At 36.3% G+C, this 27,875-nt stretch overlaps 1 protein-coding gene across 2 annotated transcripts; it reads right to left on the reverse strand.

The window, feature by feature from the left end:
- LOC123526383 (sacsin-like) lies at positions 1 to 27,875 on the reverse strand. Of its 2 annotated transcripts, XM_053522947.1 has the most exons (7): positions 27,771 to 27,875; positions 27,242 to 27,355; positions 26,485 to 26,632; positions 24,374 to 26,050; positions 5,074 to 16,259; positions 4,077 to 4,173; positions 1 to 3,586 (listed from the first exon to the last, which is right to left on the reverse strand). In XM_053522947.1, exons 1-7 carry the CDS (start codon positions 27,816 to 27,818, stop codon positions 3,393 to 3,395), a joined length of 13,464 nt encoding a protein of 4,487 aa, XP_053378922.1. In that variant the 5' UTR covers positions 27,819 to 27,875; the 3' UTR covers positions 1 to 3,392. The 2 variants fall into 2 exon arrangements, with proteins under 2 accessions (XP_053378922.1, XP_053378923.1); XM_053522948.1 differs by lacking the exons at positions 26,485 to 26,632; positions 27,771 to 27,875.

Raw genomic sequence — 27,875 nt, forward strand, 5'->3', positions numbered from 1 at the left:
TAAGAACATATTTCTTTATTTTTCATTTTCTACAAACAGATTTGCATAAGAACAAAACGTTACTTCATTACACAATAGGAATGTGATACTCAAAAGCTGCGCTGATGTTACTTATATTGAGCAATGTAAATATTACACATTACTTCATAATTATCATCGTTTTGTATTAGTAATACAAAGATGACTTATTACCAACAATACAAAAGTTTCAAATAAAAAATGCTTAATCCATCAACAAATATGCAATGCGAAAGTTACCCAGACATATTTTATCAAATAACTCTGTATCAAGGCACATTTGCAACTTCATATTCAACATTCAATATAGGCAAAATTAATTAATACTATAATAGGAATAAATACAGAATTCGTTACAAATCATTCAGTACAAAATATATGGTCTCAATATGAGCAACATTTACAGTAATTTGTATGAGCAATACAATAACATGTACCTTTTATCAGCAACATATCAATACAAAACTTACTCCCCTGAATATATGTAATACAAAACGAGGTTTCCGCGAGCAATAAAATAATATATAAACAATACATTAATACAGAAGTCATTTCAAATCAGCAATGCTAAACTACTTTATAGGAGTAAACTTATATCTAATAATATAAATGTTGTGAGAGTTTCAGGAAAAAAAATATGAATAAATCAATAGTTACTTTCCACTGAATTTCAAAATCTAAAACTTCAAAGCTGTTCTAATTTGTCTAACAAGGAATTTGTATTTGAAGACCTAGTTTTAATCAGAGAAAATATATAATGATAAAATATCAACTGCGACGTCAATGGAGATGAATTCTATGTCCTTATAAAATGTTTTCCATAGTGGCATACAGAAAAATCTTTGCGAAATTTACCACGAAACCATTTGAACAGATGTATTAGAAGTCAATCAAGGAAATACATGAAAAGTTTCAATGATTGTCACTCAATGTTTCAGACAGGAAGTTATTTGAAGAAAATGTTGACCTACGTACAGTGAAGAATTACTATATCTCCTATGAACGCATGATAATAAAATACTTATAACATTATCATTATCATTTACAAAGCAATGTTTTTGCCATTTACTAACGTTGGCATGAGAAACCACTACAAACCATGCTTATTTCTGCAAAGCAGAAATGAATGTCCAGTGTATCAATACTTCTTAAATATGAAAATATGATAACATGATAAGCAGTATTTGAACGACATGTGATATTCAAGAAATAGCATAAAACGTCTGAAAAAATGACATAACGGCTATCAACTAATAGACAGACTATGACAACTAATGCACATTACACAATGATGTAATTATAATAAAATTTCAAATAATAGACTGGCAAACTTTTTTACATACAAATTACAAAACGGATTTCAAATGTGTCTGCTTATTTCTGCAAAGCAGAAATGCCTAATGTACCAGATAAAACGCTAATGCAGAAATTGATTGAATTTTTCTCTAACTTATTAAACATCTATTTAGATTGACTCTGTACTAGACGAGTTTACTGCGACAATTTTATTGTCAAATAATGGTTGTTGCCACAACAGCGAAGCTTTTACGTCACGCTAAAAAGCAAGCTGGTATTGAGCAATGTGCGCTAAAATGTCCTTTCTATATGTGAACAAACGAAGTAAATTATGCACAAAAAACACGATATTAACCTTTTCTGATAATTGATGTAAGCGTTTTATTGATTCCAACCAGCTACAGATATAATACACCTTAGTATAGTGTAACATTTAATCCTCATATTTATTTAAGTGCAAAATTCAAAACGATGTGAACAATACAATTTTATGAACAATGTTATAATAATCACTTAAAACCGATGTAAACAACGACATCTGTTGGAAATATTTACAACTAATGAATACATGCATATAAAATTATGTACAGTCAATTGTGTTCATCTACCCCCAAAAAACTTGTACAATAAATCTATATTGCTCTTTGGACAACTTTCATTCTAGATGTTTGAAATACTTTCAAACTTCCATAAAAAGTTCTCATAGGTTGGGTAACAGAAGTGTTAGGTCAACATTATATGTCTCAAACAGAGGTGACATCTGATTCAAACCAGCGACGCAAATTATTAATCCAAAACATTATGTACATACAGTACATGCTTGCTCGTTTTCTTTCGAAAGGTTACAACTACGTTTAATTTGCAGAACGCACTTTCGACACGACACGTGCCTTTCAATGATATGATCTTCATACTTAAATATTATTTTCTTATATAAAAACAGTCTATCATTTACATTAATATATTTGCAGCTCAATATGTTCATAACTGTCAATATTAATTGCTTTAGGGCAAATTATTGTAATTTTTACTGACAGCAATTACTGTGAGAGAGTAGTTTGGGTTTTAAGGCGAACCGACACAAACTAGTTATATATCGCCGAGAAGTTATATTGAAAACGTAAATTGTAAAACATACTCCAAATTATTTATGTAAAAATGTAAAGCATATCTAAAGTCATATATGTAAAAATGTAAAGCATATCTAAAGTCATATATGTAAAAATGTAAAGCATATCTAAAATCATTTATGTACAAATGTAAAACATATCGAAAATCATTTATGTAAAAATGTAAAGCATATCTTAAACAATATATGTAAAAATGTATATATGTATATGTTATGATACCGGCTGCAAACATAAAACAAAATAAAATGTTGCAAAATATGTGAATAAAAATATGAAATGTTCAGATTTTCTGATAAATTCTAACCTGCTTTAAAAACGATAAACTATTTCCGACTAAAACTTTTTCAAATAGCAAAGATTGAACGTCATTGTATGTACTGCGTTTTGGAGCAAAGTCCGCACAATTGATGAAAACATGTTCAATAGTTAGAAGTGTTAGACATGGTATACATTCCGGTTGATCTTCTTTATTCAGAAGATAAGAATGAGTCAAACGGGTATGTATCACATATGATTACTTGTAGACTATCACGTAGAATTATTTGTAAAGTAATATACACCAAACTACATCATTCATAAACACTTCAGCACACAAAGGAAATATACTCTGTAACAAACATGATAGTATTTACAAACCCATCAACATATATTTTTGCCAGTCAGAAGATGAAACCAAAAATATGACATATGGACATGTATTTTACTTTATGTATGTACACTATAACTGAAGTTTTCCAATCAAACAGTATATACAACAGGATAAGACAAACGAAGCAGCCCATGCAAAGTTGTTCTTATGATAATGTCATAGAGGAGTAATATCGTGTAACAACAGACTTTTTCTGGCTCCATGATAATCAAGAATATAGATTTTTATAGAATAAAACACAGGTTATATTAAATCAAGTATCACCAATATATGACATACATACAAATTATGCAATTTCCTCATTTGATATAATTACTATGGACTAATGCTAATAGTTCTTGAGCAACATCAATCACTGCTGTTGCTGTTTCCTTATTATATGTCTCAGCAGGGATCTGCTGACCTGGCAAGCAGCGCGGGTACCTCATTGCTTTGTAATCTCCCGTCACGTCTGACAAACGTTTGGCAAGAAACAGTATTGACGAACCCAGATCTGGATAACATAATGATAAAATATTTCATAAAATTTAATTTTACAACAGTTTCATTGCGATTCTTCCTTTCCTTCCTTTAGAATGTGTTTCTAACTTATAACCAATGTAATAGCATGGCCGAAGATATTGCAACCTGTACCGTAATTTTCAAATACGTACAAAACGTCTGAATTGAGATAGACAATTACACAATATATCAATTTCTCATATTTGATAAATATTTGAAAATAACAGTTTTAACAATCTGCGTAAATATGACTTAAGACGTTTGATGTCTTCTAAGAAGACAAAAGCAATATACATGTGTTATATAATTTGCACAATTATTTCTTTAAAATACAACGAATAAAATCATAAAACGTAAAATAACAATTATTACGTGGGGCGATAAAAGAAACTTAAAGCGTAATGATTAGAATAACAAAAAAGCAGTATTGTTTAAATTAAGTTATGGTGGCTGCTACAGAAATATGAAACTATAAGACTAACCTCTAGCTATAAACTCCAAACTGTGGCTAGCCATAACTCCGTTTATCTTGTTAGCGTCTTTAGCATACCAAGCTGCCTTCAAGGCTTTTTCTGCTGCCTGCATATAGCAATAAAATTTTCAGTTCATTATTAACATTAGATATCTATCTGCTCGTTCTAAACGTAGAATTTTGCAAATTTACACGCCAACTCATGAAAGCAGGAAATCAATGTATCAAATCTTATCTCAAAGGACATTATTTACTTACCTAGGAAATACAAGGATGTCTAGGATATTAAAGAGCACGTAATTATCAGCAGCAAACCATTTATTTATCCGGACGTCTACGGCTCTTTTTGGATAAATGATTAAAGAGAACGTAAAAGCTGATTACGAAATTAACAGGATACATGTACCACAAAAAGTTGTCTATCAGCAATAATTCGAAACACCCTTGACGGACTGTCTCAATGCAGACAATTCCTCAACGGTGCCTTGGTAGAGCAGCATTTATTTTTATACATTACTGATAGAATGTCATTATGTTATTTTTCATACGTCAAAAAATGACATTTATACAAGACATTTTGATATCGAGCATTGAAAATCCGGTCCCTAGAAACACATTTAAATACATGTGTATCTGAGATCGGGTTTTTAAACGGAAGTAATATATTGTGAAGCATCACAATTTCTTTTATCATCTCTAACCTTTAGGATAAGACACACAGGACCATAAACACAGCTTTTGTATACATAAATAACTTGTATTTATTCGCTGATTTATTACCATGTAACATTACATCTCTGGGGAAGTCAGAGCCGTTTTGTAAAAATAACAAAATATATCATCCGTGCATGGCAGGTTTTAACCTTCATGATGGACAAGAAAATCAGAAATCGCTATTGATCAGTTTTAAAGACGGAATCAATGCAAAATTAGCACTATGAATTACAGTTCCTAGTGCCGTGTCAGATGCCTCAAAACTATTTTATTCCTTATAAACCTTTTATTACCTGATGTGCACTGTAACATGGCCAGTTAAACTGCTGGTTCACAGACTGCCTGATAGAATCCCTGGCATGTTGGAGATCGTACTCTGCTTGTTTATACCAAAGTTTTGCCCTACTATACCAGTGATAAGGTTCATACTGTGCATGCTTGTAACCTCCTCTTGCCCTCCAAGTATCATAAAAATTATTGTACCAGCTATTAGCGCGTCTGCCTCCACGGTTGCATGAATCACTGTTATACCTGCTTTCATTATATTGTCTTCCCCTCTCGTAACGCCTCCAATACCTGTCATACCTAGTATTTCCGTAGGACCACGAATGCGAGTTATATGTTCCAGATGAAAACGGGTTAGTGTTGCTTCTGTTTGTTCCAGTGTCGTCTGAACCTTCTTCATTTCCTTCCTTGAGATCTAGACCTCTCTCAAGTAGACTCAGACATTGCTGTATGTACTGAAATACTTTTGTGCAAAAAGTTATATTATCCGGATTCTTGTCAGGATGCCATTTTAGCATCAGACGTTTTATGATCCGCCTTCTCTCGTGTTCTTCTTTTTTCCAAGCTTCTTTGAGATATTTTCGTATTTCACAAAATACCTCCTTCAATGTTTGTTTGACCACTTTTTCCTTTGGTATCTCATTCTGTGGCTCGTTGCCATTTCTGGCATAAATAACGACATCTGTACTATTTTCATCGCACTTATTCTTTCTTACAAATTTATACAGTTGAAATGCCTTAACTACTAGTTTAGTGTCAGATCCGCAGTCTATCTCATACTCCTGCAAAAGTGGTAACTCGTTTTCTGGTCCCATTTGTCTCGTGATGTGAACATATTTATAAGTTGGTTCAAAATCTTTGTCTGAACATTCCGTATCATCTTCATCTTCATCTTCTGCTTCATTATCATTTATATCAAAGGCAGGGTCGTCAAACTCAAGAGCAATGAATTTATAGTCATGTTCATAAATAACCCCAATGTCATTATCTAGGTATCTGTGAAATTTCTTCGGTACAATTTCCCCTGGAATAGGGAAAGACGGACTGCTTTCCTCAAATGTAGTTGGATCAAACGTGTATTCTTTAATCCTTGCTTGGCTGAGGTACAGATCTATCTCATTCGGCGTTTGAAACATACCAACTATTTCCATAAGGTAAATGGAATTTGTAGTGTCGAAACATCCATCTACAAGGTCAGTGAGCTGGATTGTTAAATGATCTCTGACATTTTTCTCCCATTTGGCATCCGACGTGTCAAAATAGATACACGTATTGTCTTTGTTTCTCTCTGTATGTATGAATCTCTTTGCATTTGAATCAGCAATACGGATTTCTCTGCCCTGTTGTCCGATGTTTTTCAAATATAGCACTGTTTCTATTCCAGTACATTGTTTAATGGTTATCTTCTTCAAAAAATTTAATATCCGCGTTTCGTCTTCTGACTTCCATTTCTTGCTCTTTGACTCTAACACATGCCTGTATAGTCGCAAAAATCCGTACAGGAAGGTGTTGCTATGTATGAATCCCTCAATTAATGATGACATTTCAATGCCTCTGATTCTAATTTTTGCAAGATCTACCCTTTCCGTCACAACTTCTGTCAGTAAATGTGGTCTGTGTGCCACAGACAGTTGTTTCAAGTTCTCAACACAGTCTTCAGATTTCAGACGATACTCCTGAAGCTGGTTAAATCCGATAAGATACATACAGTTTGCAGAGGCATCTTTATCTATCAGTTGCCGAAAGTAGATATTATTTGAAACAATAAGCATTCTAGCATCTTCAAGCGTTCTGTTTTCGGACAAAAGGAATAATTTTCTGCAGGAAAGATTTGCTTCATCAGTCTCATTGGCGAGATATTTGAATAAATGTCCCATAGCTTTAACTGCAAAAGCATGCTCATTTGGCATTAAATCAGGTCCTCCAGTATTTTTAGTTTCGTCTTTCAATGCCTGAAGCACACAGGCGAAGGAATCACAAGTAGGCTCTTCGGAAGCTCCTAGATGCAGAAACACATCCGTGTGACGAGAATACGAGTCTGGATATTTCAGCAGATGCGGAGGTATCTCTTCGTCTGACCTGCAAGAGATTACAACCCTTTTACCAGCGACGATAATTTTTTTCTTCGGATAGTATATTAACGGAACACCTGCAAGGCTGCTCAAAGACTCTTCATTTATCTCTTTATTTTCATGAAATATACGAAAGGCAGAATACATATCATCCATGATAGAATACAATCTTGAACGACTCGATTTATTCATTTTACTCATGATTTTGCCGAGGCTTTCACCAACAAGCCTGCAATGACACACGAATGTTTCAAAACTCGGTGATTGGCGTATTTTCAACTTCCTAAGTACGACATCTGGCTTCGAATTCCTGTGCATAGTTGGGTTTGCATGAATAGGAAGAATATTTAAGACTGTCCATGAAATGTTTTCAGACGTATTTAACACTGATCCCTCAAAGCACACTAGTGTCTTGCAGTTAAACTGCTGTTCGATCGAAGACAAATCTTTGCTTACAACATGCGGTGTGACAAACTTAATTTTAGCAAGATTATCAAATGATCCCTTTTCGAAAAACTCATCATTCATAGACAACAGATGTTCAGTTAATTTTTTCGAATTATCGCAAATGCTCTCAGATAGTACATCTGATTCACTTCTCGCACCAATACTTCTGGCAAAGCGCTCAAATAGTGTAACTGTCATCAATGTTTTCAACCCAAGCTTACGAAACAGTCTCAATAGATTGGACTGTTTGAGCCTATCTGGCAGAAGGACCGGCACTAGTTCGGACTTCTCGCACATTTGCCCGAAGATGACATGTTCTGGATCAAACAAATCACATACTCGTTTACGTGTTCCATCATGCATTTCAACAAATGACATAGTTTGCAAAACTGAAAGTAATGTTTTCAGGTCCTCATGTCCTTCGCTATATAAATGCCGACTCAGAAATTCTAAATGCCCATAAAAGCATATTCTTTGCATGAAGTGTTGCTGCGGTATTATGTATGTAGAATATACCTCAGTCAGAGACAATGCCTTAATGTTTAAGTGTTTGAACAGATTTTGGTGTCCAGTATTGCTCAGAAATAACACATCCGCCTTCACCGCCAAATCTTCAAGTCCTTCAGTTGGTAAACTGCTTGGCACAACATATATATTCTTGAAGCATTTAAGCGATACACGTTTGCCAAAATGAGATAGAAAAAGCGGTATATTTTTCAGCTTTGCAAGAGTGTTGGGCGACACATTTTCATACAAGCAATCGTTAAAATACTTAAGTACTGAGTTTACCTGATCTTCGGTAAGGTTCGACATTGTATCCTGGTTTACATTTATGTCCAGACATTCTAGTACGGCAATCGGCGTATTCAAATTTGAAACTTGTTTCACCAACAACTTGAAACTTTTTGAGTCCTCATTTCCACTGAAGACTGCATTGTATACATGGGGTATATTCAAACTTTTCAACGCTTCGTGTAATACAGGATTGCTACTGAAACTCTGTAGATCGATAAGCTCATGTATGCTGACCGGGGGTGCAAGGTACAAGTCATTTGAACTTGATTTTACCACTGGTATCAGTGGCAGATGCTGCATAATCTGAAGCTGTTGAAATACAGTTTTTTCATCTTCGTTTGGAAGCTGATAACTGAAGAACTCCCAGAACTTCCGAATCCATGCCTCCTCTGAGCTTGTTCTGATCCATGATTTAAGAGAGGTACAGTCGTGTTCAACTACATTTGTTTCTTTAACTAAGGTTACAAATTGAGACAGACTGAAACGTTTCACCATACCCTGAAAAATATCAACTTTTTCTGAAACGTAAATACTTAGGACTTTAGCAATTATGTTATGGAGAAACACATTTCGCTTCGATGGAAAAAACTCACAGAAGTCCTCTTGTGTTTCCAAAAGAAAGTAACCATTGTCTGGCACCGTCCGCACAAAGCAATCTTTCGTAACCATTAAAGGTATATTTTTGAAGCTTAACTTAAATTGTTCAGAATCTTTTAGACAAAACAGAAGAACATCCGCAGCATCTGCTATTGACTGCAGTGTAGTTTGAACGATGTGTTCTCCTAGCTCAATATTGCATTCTTTTTGTATAGATGTGTCCTGTGACGTTTTACTGCATATAAATGCTATGACATGCTTTGGCTTGAGAAATGAGATACCGACTCCAGCGAACTTCATTGAATCCTTTATTTGATCTGAAACAAACACTATACGCATCCCGAGTCTACGCAAAATAGTGTTAAGATGTGACTCATTACCTTTCTCTGTTGTGTTTTCCTTTCGAATGTATGCAGGGAATTTCGACCCTTCCGATTTCAAAGAGGTCCATGTCAGGTGTACTTTTCTAACGTGGACATTTTCGTGTATGTTTGTAGTCACATTTTGAACAGGAAGAAAGTCTATATGTTCAGTAACTAGTCTCTTGTATAATGAAGTCAGAAAATGTTTCCAGTAGAAATCGGAAACGTTATCTTTCAATGGAAATAACAATTGGTAATTGTCAAGGACAGATGAAACAACCAACATATTTTCTGTATTATTAGTTATTTTCTGAAACTGTAGACATTTAGTGTATTTCAAAAGATTTACATATGCCACTGAGATAACTTGTTCGAATAACATGTTATTCCATAATGTTCTGAAGCAGGTTTCCGTTTGTTCTGATCTCCAAAGCGTTCGCCTTGTTTCGTGGTCTAAGGCAAAATATCCATGTACATGTACAGGTAGACCTGTTTTAATAGGAAGTGGTAAGAAGCAAAATGCTTTGCATGTTGTTTGTGTGTTCCATCGTACATCTTCAGCAGAATTTGGCCCTCTTACGTAACACAAAGCCAAACCTCCATGTGGTAAAAGTCCGATTTCACCAGTTAAAATCTTATCCCTAATTAAAGGGTTCAGTTCGGCATTTTCTTTTAAGCCTAGTACTTGCACGACAATATAGTCATAAGTTTGTGATTTACTATCACTTTGAACATTCATTGACAATTCGTATTTCGCTTCGTACTGCTCAAACTTAAACAGATCCTGCCTTTTTTCTTTAAATATGTCACACAAATGTGTTTGGTTTTGAATAAAAGCCTTGCGTTTTTCAAGTTCGGCTGAAGTCATCTTCACGTTTAAACAGAATTCTTCTAGGAAGCGATTTTCTTTACATGTAAAGATTTTTACTGTTCTCAAGTTTTTAAGGAAAATTAGGACATTGCTTAACTCTTCAGAAAACTGTTTCAACAGGACGGATACCATATCAATATCAACAAATTCTCTCTTTATTTCTGACGTCTCTGCCATGTCTGCTGTTCGTAATGGAAATCTAAATACTGTTCCTTGTTTCCCAGTTATCAGCATCTTCTCGTGGTAACCACTCATCATATTACTATGAAATTCTCTGATCCATTGAACATTTCTGTATCGCTTTCCCGGCCTTTTCCTCGTGACTTTCGGCAGGTACTTCGCTAAAGGGTCAAAAACGCAAAGCGTTTCTTCATTCTCGATATCCCCACCTTTGGTATAGAAAGACGGGGCATCTGTCAAATTGTAAACAGCATTGAATCCAACTCCATACCTACCAGTCTGAGACGGATCTTCTGATTTACTTCCCCGCCCAAGCCTTTGTATACCTTTCAGGTCGTTATTGGAGAATGCACTGTCGTTAAAAACCAACAGAGCAGGCCCCTGAAGAGCTTCATAACGTGGGTCAATGATATTGGTTTTAGGATGCGTTGTATAATCTTTAATGAAGCGTATTTCTGTTGCTCCTGCATCATCTGCATTCTGTATTAATTCTTTGAATATTCCTGTATCACACGGGTATCCTTCTACGAGCCTGTTAAGGCGTGTAACAAGTGGTTCTTCTTGATAAAAATCTTCGTCAAAGTCTTCAGTAGTCTCTTCAAGACTGTGGATTAGTTTTGGGTTCACTCCAAAGAATTTTGCTAAATCCGGTGGAAAACTGACATGAGTGTAAATCATTGTTTTGCTTTTTTCAATACCATCATAATCATTAAAGCACATAGTCTTACAGTCCCTTAGGATTCCATTCTCATCAGGTCCATAGATTGCCTGTATCTGATCTTGCACAATACTATGAACGTCGAACATTTTACCATGTAATTTATGTATACTATCTTGTAGACAGTACATGATATTTATAACTGTGTGTATTTCTGCTGGAGTTAGAGCCGTATCATTTTTCTTGTGCTTTATATTTTGAAGGAGTAAAGCAATATCATGCGGCTGGAAGTAATCAGAAATTTTGAAGCATTTACATAATACTGAACTGGATTTCAATGGCGAGTCTTTTAACCTGAAAAGGTGCGGCCTGCAATCCAAATAACAGTTTCTCGCAACTACTTTAGGCAACACAAATTTTCCTGACACAAAAACAACTGGCTTATCATTTGTAGCCGCTGCTACGGCCTCAAAAGCATCATTTGATCTACATGCTGTATCCAAGTGTCGATATATATCTTGAAGAATTCCAGACATGTTTGAAGAAGGTATGTGCTTTGTGACAGATCCGTATGATGTCGCAATGCATTCAAGCTGCTGCAGAACAAAGTATAAATCAATATCCATTTCCGTCAGACCGTTCATTCCAATGTATTTCAGCATGTTTCTTAATCCTCTGCTTTTAATTTCCGCGTTACACATGAAGTAGGACCTTTCATCAAAAACAAAAGCGACACATCCGACAATAGTCTTACATTCACTGTAGTAAATATTAGACGGGCGGTCAAAATGCGACAGTTGATGTCTTTCCGTCTTGTGTAACTTGCACTTCTTCCCTGATTTTTTAGACGTAAGTATGTCAGCATGCCACTCAAAAAACCAATCATTTGGTTTTGCCTGCACTGGAATAAACTTAACTTTTCCAAGTTCTGAAATTGTTGAGCGGTGTTTAGATATGTTTTCACTAAGGTAGCCCAACATATGTCCAGATCGTTCCACAGCACAAATTGAACATTTTTTGTTCATAACTTCGACTGAATTAGCCCTATTAATTACGAGGCTGTTGGATAACACATTGTGCATAAGCCCAAGCTTTCGCAATTTAATTAACATATGTCTGTCAGTAAAGGGACATTCTGGAAAACAGCCATCTGCTGCCACAAATAATGCAGACAAATTTGAGTCCGTGTCAATTAAATCTCTGGGCCGTTTAAGACATCCATGAGGTTGTGAAGGTATACACTTGTTTTCTTCTAACCACATATCAATTGAATGATTTTGTAGAACAACTGCATGATACAATAACTGTTTTCTCTTTTCCTTCAAACATTTATCAGATGAAAATTCTTCTAGTCTGGGGAAAAAATATTTCAGGAAAAATTGTTTTTCCGACACCGTCTTCTCTTCAATTAAGGGCCGATTTGCCTGCAACAACATGTCATAAACCTCTTCCGAAATATCGACAACAAAATCAGTCAGCGATGATAAAACTTCAAATACCGTTTTACCGACGGCCGACGACCGAAAATGCCGCTCAATGAAAACACATCTCGAAATATCAAACCACTGACCATTTTTTTCAAAGACGTTGTATCGATCAGGTTTGGCAACATTCTGATAGAACGCTCGTGGTAGATGTTCTAATAGCTCCGCCGTTTCTTGTGCTGGCCACAAACTGTGGAACTGATATCCCTCTAACGACCCTAACGTGTGTAGGTGTTCCAGTAAAAATAGCAAGGCTTTTGTAACCGAATCTTCCAGTAGATACTTATTCCATTTCTTCATGTTGACATTTTTGTCATCCTCCGTTGAGGTTCTGAGTTGCCTTCTGTCTGTGGTCACAGTAAACTGACTGTTGATGTGGAAAGGAAACCTATGTTGAATAGGTAAAGGGAGAAAGAAAAATAAATGACCGCTTTGATAGAATTGTTCCGAAACACTACTCAATGGTAAAACATCAAGTGAGGTAACACTGCCGGATGTAGTTTTAAAAGGTATCGCAACAGCACCGAGCGGAAGAGCTCCCTTTTCTTCGTATGCTAAACTAACAGATTTCCCTTCTGTTCCTGTTGACCAGCTGATCAACCAATCCTCTTTTGCTTCCTGTTTGTCTGCAAGTGCATTAAACTTCGAATCAACATGATTGCGTATGATGACAGAAACTTTATCTATCACTTGCAGGGGATTGTCGCGCAATGTCTTATTCTGTTTCAGTCTCGAAGCTTCAACAAGAATCGTCGTGGCATTTAAGCGCTCATTGCTTGTTGGTTTCAACCTTATAGAGTTCTTCTTTATTTCAAATAACAATCTGGCAGATGCAGGATTACGTTCAGTTTTTGGAATATGTAGAAGTTTGAATTCTTCAACATTCTGATTGAAAAGGAGCATGTTGGCTGCCATTGACATTATTTTGTCAAACAGACTTTTTACCTCAGAGGAAGAGTAAACTACGTCGCTAATGTCGCTGGCTCTATTCCGCAGTGGCAACCTAAACAAAGTGCTATCGAAAAAAGGCGAATCACTGTCTATAATTCTGCAGTCAAATACACCCTCAAACGGCAGGAATTGATTTTTAAGACTTTTCATCATTTTCAAATTACTCATTTTTCTGAAGTTGACACGCAATCCTGGACTTTTTCCAGGCAGAACCTTGCCAAGATGTGACATATCTGGGTCAAATATGACAATACTTTCTCCCGATACAAAACTAGGAACATCTGTTATGTTATACACAGCACAAAAGCCTAATCCAAATTTTCCAATTTTTGTTGAATCGTCTTCTTTTGTCGCCCCACTTAACTTCGTTATGTTTCTAAAATCGGGCTCTGTAAACTGTGCATCATTGTACACCCAAATTGCTGGTCCTTGACATTCAGCCATTCCTTCGCTAATTAGCCGTGTTTTTGCCTCATTATTCTCTCGCTCGTCAAATAAGATCCAAAGCTTTTTTGCGCCTGCATCATCAGCATTTTGAAATAATTCCTTTGCCACTGAAAACCCATCTACATAACCTTCTTTTAAGAGATTTCGCAACCGTCGTGTTAAAGGTTCTTCCTGACCCCACTCCGCAAATGCTTCTGTGTCAGACATCATTTGCTGGCGTAATGACGGAACACCTAAGGCTTCTGCCGTTGCTATCGGAAGCTCGGGGTGTACATAATATATGTCATCGTCTAACTGAAAGTCCATATTTTTCAGCCATTGTTCATCACAATAAGTACAGGACTTGGCAGGCATCATTTGGATACCACCATTTTCTGTCATTGTAGGGAAATACAACTGTTCTTCACTGTCCAAATATTCATCTAAGAAGTTCTTTTTTATCTTATTTAAAATAGCTATTGACATTTCTGTCAACGTTTGTGCAAGGTTTTCATCATCAGATGCTGACTGTTCGGAACATTTTATCTGATGAAGAGTGTCTACATATGTATCGAATTCAATCGATTTTTGACATCCTAATTCCTGGAAAAAGTCCGCCAATTTTTCAATTTCTGAAGGAAGTGGATGTAAGAATGGCCGCAAATCTACATCACCTTTGGCACTTTCAGCATACATATTTTTGATTGGCTGAAATAAATTACCGTCCCAAACAAAAGCATCAAATGGTTTAGCAAATTGCTGGTGGACGATATTTCTGAGTTCTACCGCATCGTACTCTTTTTGCGTTGAAAGCCACTCGTACACAGACGTTACAATAGGCAGATATGACGCTTTATACTCTGCCTGATAATTTTTCACAATGTTAAATAAGTGTTCTAGAACCTTTGTGACTTTCGGCTGAGCTTCCCAATCAAATATCTTTGACAAAGCTGATAACCTTTTGCAGTCAATTACGAACATCACCGTCCCAACCAACTGTACGTGTTTGACCGAGAGTATTTCACTTGGCATGCAAACCAGTACTGATGAATCGCTGCATCTGTTTTTCAATTGGACGCTTTGGGGGATGGTGTCCTCTAGCGTGTCCTCTATGATGAGACATCGTTTGTTGTAAATATCGCTTTTTCGGACTAAATCACTGTGTTTATTCATAACATTTAGCAACGCAAGGCACTTCTCTTTGTCAATGGCTACTTCCTCTACAGCTGTTTGATGAATGATATCACAAACACGTGCAATGTCATCCCAAGTAAGGTTTTTAGCAGTTTTAAGTCCCAGTGATCTCAGACCGTCAATGTACACAACATTTTGTTCATTCTCAGCAACCATTTTAGGGAACACATGCTCGTCTCTGAAAAGTTTGCACAAAGTTTCATCTGTGGGATCAAAAAGCTCACTGGCTTTGTAGAACGAACCATCTTCTGCTTCAAGGAATGATATTTCTTTCAGGGATTCCTGTACATCGTAATATTGGAAATGTTCTCCATTCATTATTATCCAGTGAATGAATCTCACTTTGTCATTTGAGTTATAGTCACTGATTCTCCGAAGTGCTCGTCTGACTAATTCAAGTTCAGATATGATATTTGCGCCTAGCTTTTCCACTAAAGCCATTTCTGCATCCGAATTCAGCAAAATCATAAGTGACGGAAAACGGACTGGAAATTGTGTTCCGTTTTTGTACACATCTTCTGTATCTTTTAACGAAACGAGTTCACTTTCATTTACCGTTTGATACCCTCTGAATAATTTCATGATTTGTAGATTACGTTTACCTGTTTTGCCAATATTTGTGTGAATTCGTTCTGACAAGAACTTCAAAAATACGGCACTGCACACATCGGAAGATTCGCTGTTGAACTTTTCAACCTGGTGATAGTTTACACGATCCAAAAGTGACGTGATACTTTCACTTGTTTCTTCATGTAAATATGTACCCACAATAGCGACTTCAATATCTTCCGGAATGTTCTGTATTACTGATACTGACAAAAGCTCAAAAGATCGATTAATATACTGCCTGTCTTCAAGCTGAATTAATGATGGTATATGTAGAATTGGTGTCTTAAGCATTAAGAGCGAAAACTCTTCCACATGTCTCCAAACACTGCTTGGAACTTTTGGGAATATTGGAATATCACTGAACTTCTTGACCGAATTTCTGAACCTACATTGAATTAAATTCCAAATACCTCTCACCCATAGTTTCCACTTCCCAATTTTTGAGCTGTTAATATGGATACAATCCCTTTCGCCAAACTCATTTTTGAGAATATCTTTTGCCATTTTTGCCGCACTGTCGTCGCCAAGTCGTTCAAGGCAATGTGCACCTGAAAAAAATTGTAATAAATACAAAAGGGGAACATGTAGCAAAGATACCAATTACAGGATGTTGCTACATTTCCTTTGTTCGGATACCTTTTCCACCTTTAACTAGATTAATCATTCAAGGTAACCCACGCACCCTCCTATATCTACAAACACCTCATCTTAAAACGATGTTTCATGGGAACTTCCTTTTATAGAATACTCTGTTTAGTTTTCAAAGTTAGACATATACTTCATTATGAACTTTGAGACTATTGCCGTTTCACGAAAGATTTACCAACTGAATGTGACAAAAAAGTGAAAAGTGATAATTATATTCCTCAAACCAGAGATATTGTTCTTGCACATTGCACTTCCTCTTTTACCGGTATCATTGATCTTTTCACTACCTTTTAAAGTCTCTACCTCCAAAGAAAACGATTTTCCGTAAGAAAATGGGAAAATTTCTGTGTGAAAAGGTGAAAATAAGTTTTCAAGATTGATGTGCTTGAACATGTGCTCTTCCCCCATCCGTAATATTTCATTATTGCGTCAAGCTACATAACACTCCCTGCAGCAGAATGCTCAGTCCAAGTAACTTTCTTAAATGCTAGAATATGGCCAAACCCTTTGTACAAAAAGTTTAAATTATCTAAGAAAAGGTTATTGCTCTTGTGTTCTAAAATTTATTGCACTACAATCCAATTAGTTCATCAAGAAACAGACGGATTCGATTGTATACGCCGATTTCACTCTATACACAGATTTTGCCCGATTTGAAATTGTTTCAATCGGTCTGCAAACGCGCATCAATTTGGTATATTTACCGGATGAGCCGGATAGCTTGACTGAAACTGCACGGCGAATTTCGAGAAGGCATGGAGACGCTAAATTTAGTTACGTAAGCCTAATATATTTGATGTTGAAAATAGATGTGTGTCCATAGATGCACCCCTTCCCATTCCCCGATACTGTACTGTCATATGTTACTTGCTGACAATACAAAAGATAAAAGACTTCTGATATAACATATGGACAAGGCATCATAGAAAACAAACATCACCGGGACACGCATGAGAAAAGATACTGAAAGAGTTTAAACAAGATTGTCATTATGGCCCTATACCGCTCACCTGTAACAAACTTTCGATTTGGGTGGGTGACCTTATTCTTGACCCCACATGGCACAGTTTCAAACTTGGCCTAGGCATTATTATTAAATAAGATAAACATGCTGACTATGTTTCATGACGATAAGGAACCTCTGGAGTGTTATAAAGCTTTTACTTTGATTTGAGTGGTGACCTAGTTTTTTACCCCACATGACTCAGTTTCAGGAATCATCAAGATTAAAATTCGGACAATGTTTTATGAAGATAGGTAATAAATGTGTGTGTGTGTGTGTGTGTGTGTGTGTGTGTGTTCGGGTTTAACGTCTTTTAGGTAATAAATGTAGCCTCTAGAGTGTAAACAAGCTTTTGCTTTGATCTGATCAGGTGACCTAATTACTGACCCCCACACAATCAAAATACAAACCTTATCTAAAGGTTATCAAGACAACCAACCTGACCAAGTCTTATGAAGATAAAATTATAAATGTGGTCCCAAGCTTTAATATTTGATTTAATAGGGTGACCTAGTTTTTTACCTAACACGACCCAGATTGTAATATGTTTTAGAGGTCATCGAGGAAGACATTCTGACTAATTCTCATGAGTTTCAAACTTTTAATGCGGTATCTAGAATGTTAATAACATTTTCATTTGATCTGACCTTTATCGCTCACCTGTAACAAGCTTTGATTTGGGTTGGCGACCTAGTTTTAGACCCCACAGGACAAAGTTTCAAACCTGACCTACAAATCATCAAGATAAACATTTTGACCAAGTTTCATGACGATAGAATTATAAATGTAGTCACTAGAGTGTAAACAAGCTTTTCCTTTGACTTAGCCGTGTGACTTGGTTAAATGACCCGACATAGCCCAGGTTCAACCTTGTCCTCGAGATCATCAAAACAAATATTCTACCCATTCTCATGAGTTTCAAACTTAAATTGTGAGCTCTAGGGTGTTAACGAGATTTTCCTTTGTTCTCGTCTACTGACCTAATCTCACATAACCCAGTTTCAAACCTGACCTAGAGATTATCTAGACAAACATTCTGATCAAGTTTCATAAAGATTGGGTCATAACTGTGGCCTCTATAGTGTTAATAAGTTTTTTCCTTTGAATGCTGATGGATGACGGAAGCTGTCGGACAATAACCGGCCACAATAGCTTACCTTAAGCACTTTGTGCTCTTGTATGCTAAAATAGGGGAAAAGGAAGGTGAGTACGTGGGATTAAATAAAAAAAAGAGGATCTTGATAACCCTCGATCGATCGCTCACCTAAGCTACATATTTCAAAGGACAAATTGATGTTGAAACATTCACATTCATAGTCAGTGTTAAGATCGGTTTGCAAAACTGTATATATCATCGAAATTTCCAGGCTGTATCTTAAAAAGCAAGAAAAGAAAGTAGGTCAGTAGGTCAAGGTCACAGTCAAGTGACCCTAATTTCTTGGGATCTGTAGGTAATTGGAATCAAACAATTTAGGAAATCTGATCAGATAGATTTTTAAAATATTTTTTCCTATATAACCCTATATTTAACTTTTATTTCTCTTCCTTTCGGCTGCCATGACAACCAGAGTTCTGTGTGGAATTCAATAATTCGAATAACTGTTTAAAGGGACTATCCAAGAAACATGCAGGCAAATGTAAATCAATTTCCACCATGGTTCCAGAGAAGATGTTGTTTAATGTAAAGTGTGGACGGACGAAATACGGACGGACGACGGAAGGATGGACGGACGCCGTCGGTGAGCGATCCCAATAGGTCACCCCGTGCACTTTGTGCTCAGCTTAGCTAAACAAAAACTGTCACTATTGGAGACAAATGCCCCGAAGCATGCCTAAGAATGATACAGCTGTATGCGTAAAAATCATTTCGTGACCTTGACCTTGAACTAAGAGACCCGGGTCATAAGCGTGACAGACATTCTCAGTATGGTTAACATAAGTTTAAAATAATTTTCAAATCCCCTGATAAATGGCAGAGTTATAAACCAGATAGGAAAAACATTTGGCTCCTCAGTGTGACCTTGACCTTTGAGCTAGGGGTCTGGATCTTGTGCATGACACCGCATCTCATTATAGGGAACACTAGTACCAGGTTATTTCTAAATCCCTTCATCGATGGCAGAGTTGTAACCCGTACAAGCAACAGACCCTGTTATCCTTTAACCTCTGAGTGTGGCCTTGAACTTAGAGCTATGGGTCTAGGTCTTGCGTATGACAGGTCGACTCATTATGAGGAACATTTATGCCAAGTAATTTCAAAATCCCTTGATGAATGGCAGACTTATGTATCAGACACGAAACAGACCCTGTTAACCTTTGACTTATAAGTGTGACCTTGACCTTGGAGGTATGGGTCTAGATCTTGCGCATGGCATGTCGTCTTATTATGGTAAACATTTATGTTAAGTTATTTGAAAATCCCTTCATGGATGGCAGAGTTATGGACAGGACACGAAACAGACCATGATAACTTTTGCCTCTAAGTGTGACCTTGACCTTGGAGCTAAGAGTCTGGGTCTTGTACATGACACGTCGTCTCATTATTGTTAACATTTATGCAAAGTTATTTTAAAATCCCTTCATGGATGAAAGAGTTACAGCCCGGACAGAAATAAACCGGACTCACGAACGGACCTTCGGGGGCATAAAAATCTACCTACACAAATGCATAAGCTAACAATACTCCTTTATAGATTCATGACTCTGGGTCAACTGATTTTTGAGATACAAGCGTCACGATCATTTAGGCCTTAAGGTCATATATTTGACAACATCATAGGCCATAAAATTGGAGTCATAAATAAAATCCTTGATGCACAAACTCACATGTTGACACAAACATGCGCGACACAAACGACAAAGTAAAATCCCATAATTATAAAAGCCCAGGCACACAACATCACATGCTGAATAACATTCATGTAATGTTTTATTACCCTAGGTGAATAACATTTTAGGTTCGTTTAACAGAAACCTATTTATTAAGAAGCATATTTCTGAACGTGAGTCAATGGCCACAACTCGGATTCGGCGGAATGAAATCCCAATTGAAACTTCATATGTTGGATAATATTACTATGAAACGCTACGTCAGAAAATTTTTAGGTATATCCGACTCTAACTTCTGAGCTTTGCGCATAGCTTTTACTTAGTCAAGGACCATAACTATGGTCTGGCTGAGTAAAATCAAGAACAAGCTCCCAGTTGCACAACTTCACATGCTGAGTATTAGAGATGTACACGTTTAACTCGATGTATAGAAGGACAGTGTTTCGGCGACGAAAATGATGGTATTTTTAAAAATCTCTTAGGTACAATTATAGCCACATAAAAAGTAGGTCACGTGTTCATTTCTGATATTGTTTTAGCTCACATGTGAGCGTCACGTCTCCGTCAGTCGTCATCATCAGCTTGCTTGGTAATGGTCTGCAGGTCACAATTTTTGCCCACTGTTAATGACACTTGATTAGAATATTTCCCTAAATAATCACAGTAAAATATGCAAAACTCGATTACTTGACATCAGAAATGAGACTATATTGTATTTAACAGAAAGCCTTGGCCGCAAGGTCAAAATGTATTTTTGTCGTTTGAAACAGGATCATCTGTATTAGAAAAGCAGGCCACTGCGTCAGTCCACAGAATACACTTAACACATATGAAAACTTGTGATAATGTTCCATTTAATGAAATTTATGTTAATTTCGAAGATATGTCATATGGGCTCAAAAAAATGTTGCTATGCAAATATTATAAAAAACACTTTTTAACACACCCAAGGATACCGTGATTTTCTACTAAAGTAAAATGAACCTAGTTTATGTAATATAGATCAAGTCTGAGACCCGCCTGCTCAGCACAATAGGTCCGTAGCATATTTATGACCATCAGATGGAAAATAAAAAAAGAAATATTATAAAAAAGATATTTTAAACAAGAGTGCCAGAATGTCACAATATACGCCCATCATAGCAATTTTTTACGCTAGCACATGTTTTTGGAATTGTAATTATGTTGTGTAGAAATTATTGTAATTCTTTTGTTTTTCTAAGTCCACAAGAAACTCCTAACCACCTAGAGATACCTTAAAATACACATAAAATTTGAAAGTAATATCTATGATGTACCAAAGAAAAGTGGTCTTGGTTTTCCCTACGGTCAACAGTATAAGTTATTTATAGTAACAACAAAGGAAAGTTAAAAACAATAATAAAATTATCTACGTCTATGTCATAGGATATGTGTCGTTCTGAAATTATTTGTTTTACATCTTCTTTAATTAAATATAAACCATACTAAAAGTGTTTGTTTTAATTAAATTGAGTACATCCCTTTTAACATGCATTCAGTTTAACAATTACACCCAAATATGCTTAATTTTAAATCCGTCCATCATTTCCATCCTTTAACCCTAAACTAGACATATAGTTATTTACCGTTTACCGTTATCCTTGTATACCCCGGTCCCCGACCTGAAATGAACTAACCTTTGAGAACAAGAGTAAGTGCTTCATTGCACTTGCCTTCTTGATGTAAATGCATACATATAGATTTAATCTATATCAATAATGAATACTATCTAAGATAATTACTACTTTGTTTCAGTAATGTGATTGTTCTGGTAGATAAATAAGTGATCCAAGGTGTGTAGCGCCCAAAGGACGGACCCGCATCTACCATAAACTATATATTTTTGACAGAAGGGTTGAGCTAACCGCTGGGCACGACAAGGAAAGCCCTTCTTCAATGGCGACCAACGTGGGGCAGTAACTGAATATATATATTTACCGTGTTCTCTAATTCCTATTAGAAATGCGAGGACGAATTTAATATAGCGGGGGGAGTATGTCATGGTATAGGACTTGAATATTTAAATTGAGAAAATGTGTAGGTGGCCGGGTAGCTCAGTCGGTAGAGCATCGGAACGGTATTCCGAGGCCCCGTGCTCGAGTTCCGGTCTGGCTGCACGTTTTTCTCACCCTGTGACATTCACTTAAGAATCCTTTCCCGGTAGTGACAGATCAAGATACACATAAAAATTGGATGTAACATGCAAGTTGTTCTATAGAAAAGTGGCCTCGATTTTTCCCTACGGCCAGTAATTAAAAAACAAAGTTACAATATAAGCTATTTATAGCAAAAACAGAGGGAAGTTATTCTATACTAGAGACCTGTTTCTTACGCATGACACTCCTTCTCATGATGGTGAACAATTGTGCCAAGTTACATCAAAATCCCTCAATGCATGAAGAAGAAATGCTCCGGACAGTCATTCTTGACATTGACCGTTGACCTCTAAGTGAGACCTCGACCGTAGACCTACCGACCTGTTTCTTTCGTATGACACTCTGTCTCATGATGGTGAATATTTGGGCCAAGTTACATCAAAATCCTTCCATGCACAAAATATGCTCCAGACAAAGTCTATGGACGTCGCATGTTCGCCCTCCCGCACGCCAGGGGCGTTCTCATAATACGTCCTGGTTTTCAAACAGGCGTATAAAAATGTGTGACATGTATAAACTGATATCAATGTGAGTTTGGTACAGAACGTATTATAATAATGTCTAAAACGGTGATATGTATAAATTAAGCATTATATCGTCTACACCTTGTGGTGTGTATATGTTCTCCTCTCGATTCAGAAGTCCATGACAGTGTACCGACCACTTGCTCGGGCTAGCCAAGTGGAGGTATAAATCGGCGCATACAATCGTGCACGTCTATTTATTCAGCGGCTTTAAAATAACTGTCTAAATAGTGTTTAATGTGAAAACAATAATGCACAAATGCAAAAGCAATTCAATCATCAAGAAGTTAAGACCTTGGTTTTGAGCTCTTCAACTCTTGTTATTACATATACCAGATTTATATGTACCAGCTATTATTGTATTTAGTTGCATTAAATTACATTCACTGGATTGACTTAAATGTTTTGGTTCTGATAGAAAGACGGACGGACATACGAATAATTAAGAACAATTACAATATATCCGCCGAACAAGCAATATTTTGATGTGGGCATAACCAAGTTTCATGAATATCACCCCTTAAAGAAGAATGCCTCCTGATCGTTCGACAACAAAAATTATAAAATTTTGTTAGCTTAAATAAATGCTATATTTCTTAAAAAGGCTTTAAAACTTAGTTACTGACAAACTTTATGTTACGGAAACAAGAGAATTTGCTGTTTTTACTACGTTTTACGGTGAAAATCCAAAAGGGTTTGTCACACTTTTACTCCAGGTAAACTGTCTCGATTACAAATATCTACATTTTGGAGTCATTATTCACTATTTCAGCTATAGCGCTATTGTTTACGACGACGGGAAAATGTCTTTATTGCCGCGGCGGTCCGGGGTTCGATTCCCGGCGCGGTCATATTTTGTTCTTGATTTGGAACTCTTAAAATATTTTAGAAACAAAAATGCATATTCTAATGTTCATAATATGACCAAACTTCAATTAGAAAGAAAGATTATTTTAGCCAAATCTGGATGCATACTGCTTTAATATTTTTTCATAGTCTTAACAAATATCAAAAGAAGCAGAGTATGTCTAAAACACAAATACACATAGAGAACGGAATCGTTTTGTCCTAAGCCTAATTTAGCAGAGTACTGGACTGAATAACAATGAATTTGGGTTTTGTTTGTTAAGATATCTAACAATTTTAACTGAGTACAATCTTTCCCCCCTCTTTATAAAATAAATCGGTGAATACCAAGGAGCGAATGAGCAACAATTAAATTTTTATTTTGCATACCACCTAATATTAAACTAATATTATGGCATCCATTATCTGATTTTGTATAAACCTGTCAACTGATTTAAAACTTGGTAACTTATTTAACGTTGTGCCTATACAAAATCACAATTTGAAGTATAGTGAAAAGAATGACAAATAGACGCATTCAATTAAGGAGGATATTTTGCAACTTTACAAATGTAAATCCTAATATGTGTTATAGTAATAATTATTTTATTTAAATTAAATATATGCTATCCTACCTTTCTCCGTTAGGTCTGTCAGAAGGGTTATAGTTCTTGGTCTGAGATCAGCTCGGACGAAACTGCCCTCTTGTCCTGGAAACTTCTTGATTACATCATGATGTTCTAAAAAGATTAATTTTCCTGGAGCAAAATTCAGAAAAGTGTCATCTTCTAATGGCAAAAGTTCTAACTTTTCCAGCCCTTCTCTTGAAGACTCTAGCATGACAAATTCAAAGAGGTCTTGCTTTTTGTCCATATCGAGATCTTTGTAAGTGTTGTGATTTTTCATATGCAATTTCATATATGCAGGTGTTGCGTATGTTAATGCGGAACATGCATTATCAAAAGCATCAGCTATATGATAAGGAACGTTTACAACATTGACCTTATCTGAAAGCAGTAGATCAAAAACGGTTTCCATGTATTCTTCTTTCTGGGTTACGTCAAAGTCGTCATTTTGGTCTGTCTGATTATCGACACATTTCCATATACTGGTAAACACTGCTTCCTGGGGGCGAATCCATTTACCATCATTCTGTTTTGTGTATACAACGGCCATGTTTTTGCAGAGTTCTGGAACTGCGCTGGCTAAATCTGACCAATGCTCCTCGACTACCGACAGGTCTGGAACTGCACTGTATACAGCATTCAAGAGATAATCCGGGTTTTCTTCATGCCGACACAAGCTAACAAGCTCCGCCATGAGTCTTTCATAAGCCTCTGGTAATATCTGTGTCCTCAGAACTATGTTCCATTCAATTTTCTTATCACCCTGACCATTTGTTGTGTCCCCTTGGTCCGGCCATCTCACGTGCCTTCTGTTTTGACTTAGAGCAAAGAATCCGTTTACATGCACTGGTAATCCTGTCATGCATACGTTTTCCTGCGGCAGTGGCTGGTAACAAAACACATGACCAGCTGTACTGGAATAATGATTATTTGTATCAATCGGTGCTGCCAGGCCAACAATATGTGGATAACCAAGGTCTTTGTCTTTCATGAGCTGTCCCAGCTTTTCTGATATCTCTCCGCCTTTCAAATAATTAACAATCAGCCAGCGTGATTTTGCTACCTTCTTGTCTTCTTTAGTACTTTTTTGCTCGGTTTGGACAGTAATATCGAAGACCCAATGTTTTGACTGATCAGGTATTTCGTTACCAATGTCTTGTAACTCTCCTAAGAAGGCTCGCCTTTCCTCTGAAAGGTCATTGGATTTATTGTTAACTTCGACTTTAAAGCATTCTGTATCTTTCCCTAAATTCATATATTCTAATTCCTTGTAGGGATCGTCTGAATGTGGTGGCTTCTGCTCACAGGCTATACCGTCCTTCGTTTGCATATTTACAAACATTTTTATACTGCAAAGGGTCTTCAAAAACAGGAGACTTCTTTGTGACTCTGTAATGAATGCTTGTAAAAGATTTAAAACATTTTCCTCTTGGTAGGTATTATATGAGAGTGGAGATGGACACTGACGTAGAGGAAACCAAAACATTGTTCCGTTAAACATCCCCGTCGTTAGAGTGTCTTCTGTAAACCCAAAGGTGCCGCTTAAGCTGTTCATGTAATCTTCATTGTTGAGTCGATGCCATTTCTTGAGGTTTTTCAGCTTTACCATAACACAGATTTTCCCGAATTCGCTGGCGTGTGGGTTAATGAACAGGGCATATTCTCCGCTAATTATACAAGGGAAATCTAAAACAAAAGGGTGCTCTGTATGTAATAACAAAGCCAACATATTTTAAACCACAAGAAACATGTCGTAAAGACCAAGAGTGAGGAGGAAATCTGGCTCTACAGACAACACTAGTTTCATTTTCGAATTAAGCATTTCTATTGTATTTTACCCTGTTAAATGCAGAGCACATTACAGACAACAAAAGTTTAAGTCGACTGTACGACAAGAGGTTCATGCTTACTGTTGTAGCCAGATTACAACATTAGTTATTTCATATAAATAAATTTCTCGGATCAAATAAACATAATATAATGTAAGATGTCGACTATTATTCTAATATTGTTAGGGGACTAGATTTGTTTTAAAATTTTAGTTACTTTTTAGTATACTGGATATCATTTCAAAACTTTCTTTTAGCTTTAATTGTTTATGTTTTGCTATCTTGGCTTACCAGTCAGATGAAACACGGATTTGAATCCCAAACCGAACCGGCCAATTTTAAGAGGATCGTCTCTCTTAACGCTTGTGTATATCGATCTAATACCTCTCCAGTCGTCCTGTGTAAACGTTTTGTCATTGTAGAATACCAAAGCAGGTGCCTGTGGAAATATTGTCTTCCTTTAAAGTTAGTCTAAACTGCAGCTCTCTATAGCTCAGGAATGTTGATATTGCAAGCAAATGCAATAATGGGTGCACCATTTTGCATATCTAATATTATTAAGAAGCTGCTTTTTAATGAAAACTTTCACACTTTATATATTGAGATAGGACAAATTGAGAGTAAAAGATATCATATTCTGTAGTCTAAACTTGGTTCGTTTGGTTTGTCAGTTCAGCAAAGGAGGAAATAAGCGCTGTAAAATTTATAACAAACAACGGTTGCCACTCGGGACTTTGGTAGAACATTATGACGTCAATGAAGTTCAGCATATTTTTATCATAATATTATAATAAGCTTCTTTGGGCTTATCGTCTTATTTACCACAGTTCATAAGTAAGATATTTAGATATTTAATCACCAGGACTTCCCCTCATTGATCCTTTCCCATAAACATCTAGAGGTCGACCTTTAGACAATAAACCTCGGGAAGGCATTGGTTTTTCATAAATCTATGAATCTCTAATCTCTACAAATCCGATACAGGCTATAAATCTGCTACAATTTCATAAAAGTCAACATTTTCACAGCAAGATTAACAAAACCATACCCTAAGAAATTTTCGATATTCTTTTTCATTTTCTTGTTCTGGATTGATCGTTCTTCCCTCATACAAAATTTTCATTGATGTCGCTTCAGCATCATCGGCATTTTGTACAAGTTCCTGAAATGAAAGTCATTACTAAATAGGTCCTGATATTTAAAAGTGCGCATGCCTGCCCGGAAGTACATATTGTGATCCTGCTGCACAGTCACGTTTTATCGTGCATTTTGTGCGCGTTTTACTTACTGTACATACTGATACATTAATAATCTTTTATCAAATATTGTAACGCAGAATAATTGAATTTTATATTACTCCTCTAATTGATTATGTCGTGCAAACGAATGTTTGTATATTTTTGTATTTAAGCATGCTCTTACACTTCTACTAAAGAGTGCTTTAATCTTGCTTTAAATCCAGCGCATCAAAGTGTGTATCGTCAGTGTTGACAACGACTGTTATTAAATCTATATGTATATTTATAGACTGATACGTGTTGTTACTCTTACTTATTAGATTAGTTCTGAAATTGTACCTTTATAATCTGAACATCGTTGCGGTATTCGTCAAGAATCCTTTTCATTTGCTCCAGCAACGGTGGTTGTTCAATGCCAGAAAACTCCTCAATGCTCTCTGTGTC

Source organism: Mercenaria mercenaria, chromosome 14, assembly GCF_021730395.1.
Source record: "Mercenaria mercenaria strain notata chromosome 14, MADL_Memer_1, whole genome shotgun sequence".
Classification (NCBI taxonomy): domain Eukaryota; kingdom Metazoa; phylum Mollusca; class Bivalvia; order Venerida; family Veneridae; genus Mercenaria; species Mercenaria mercenaria.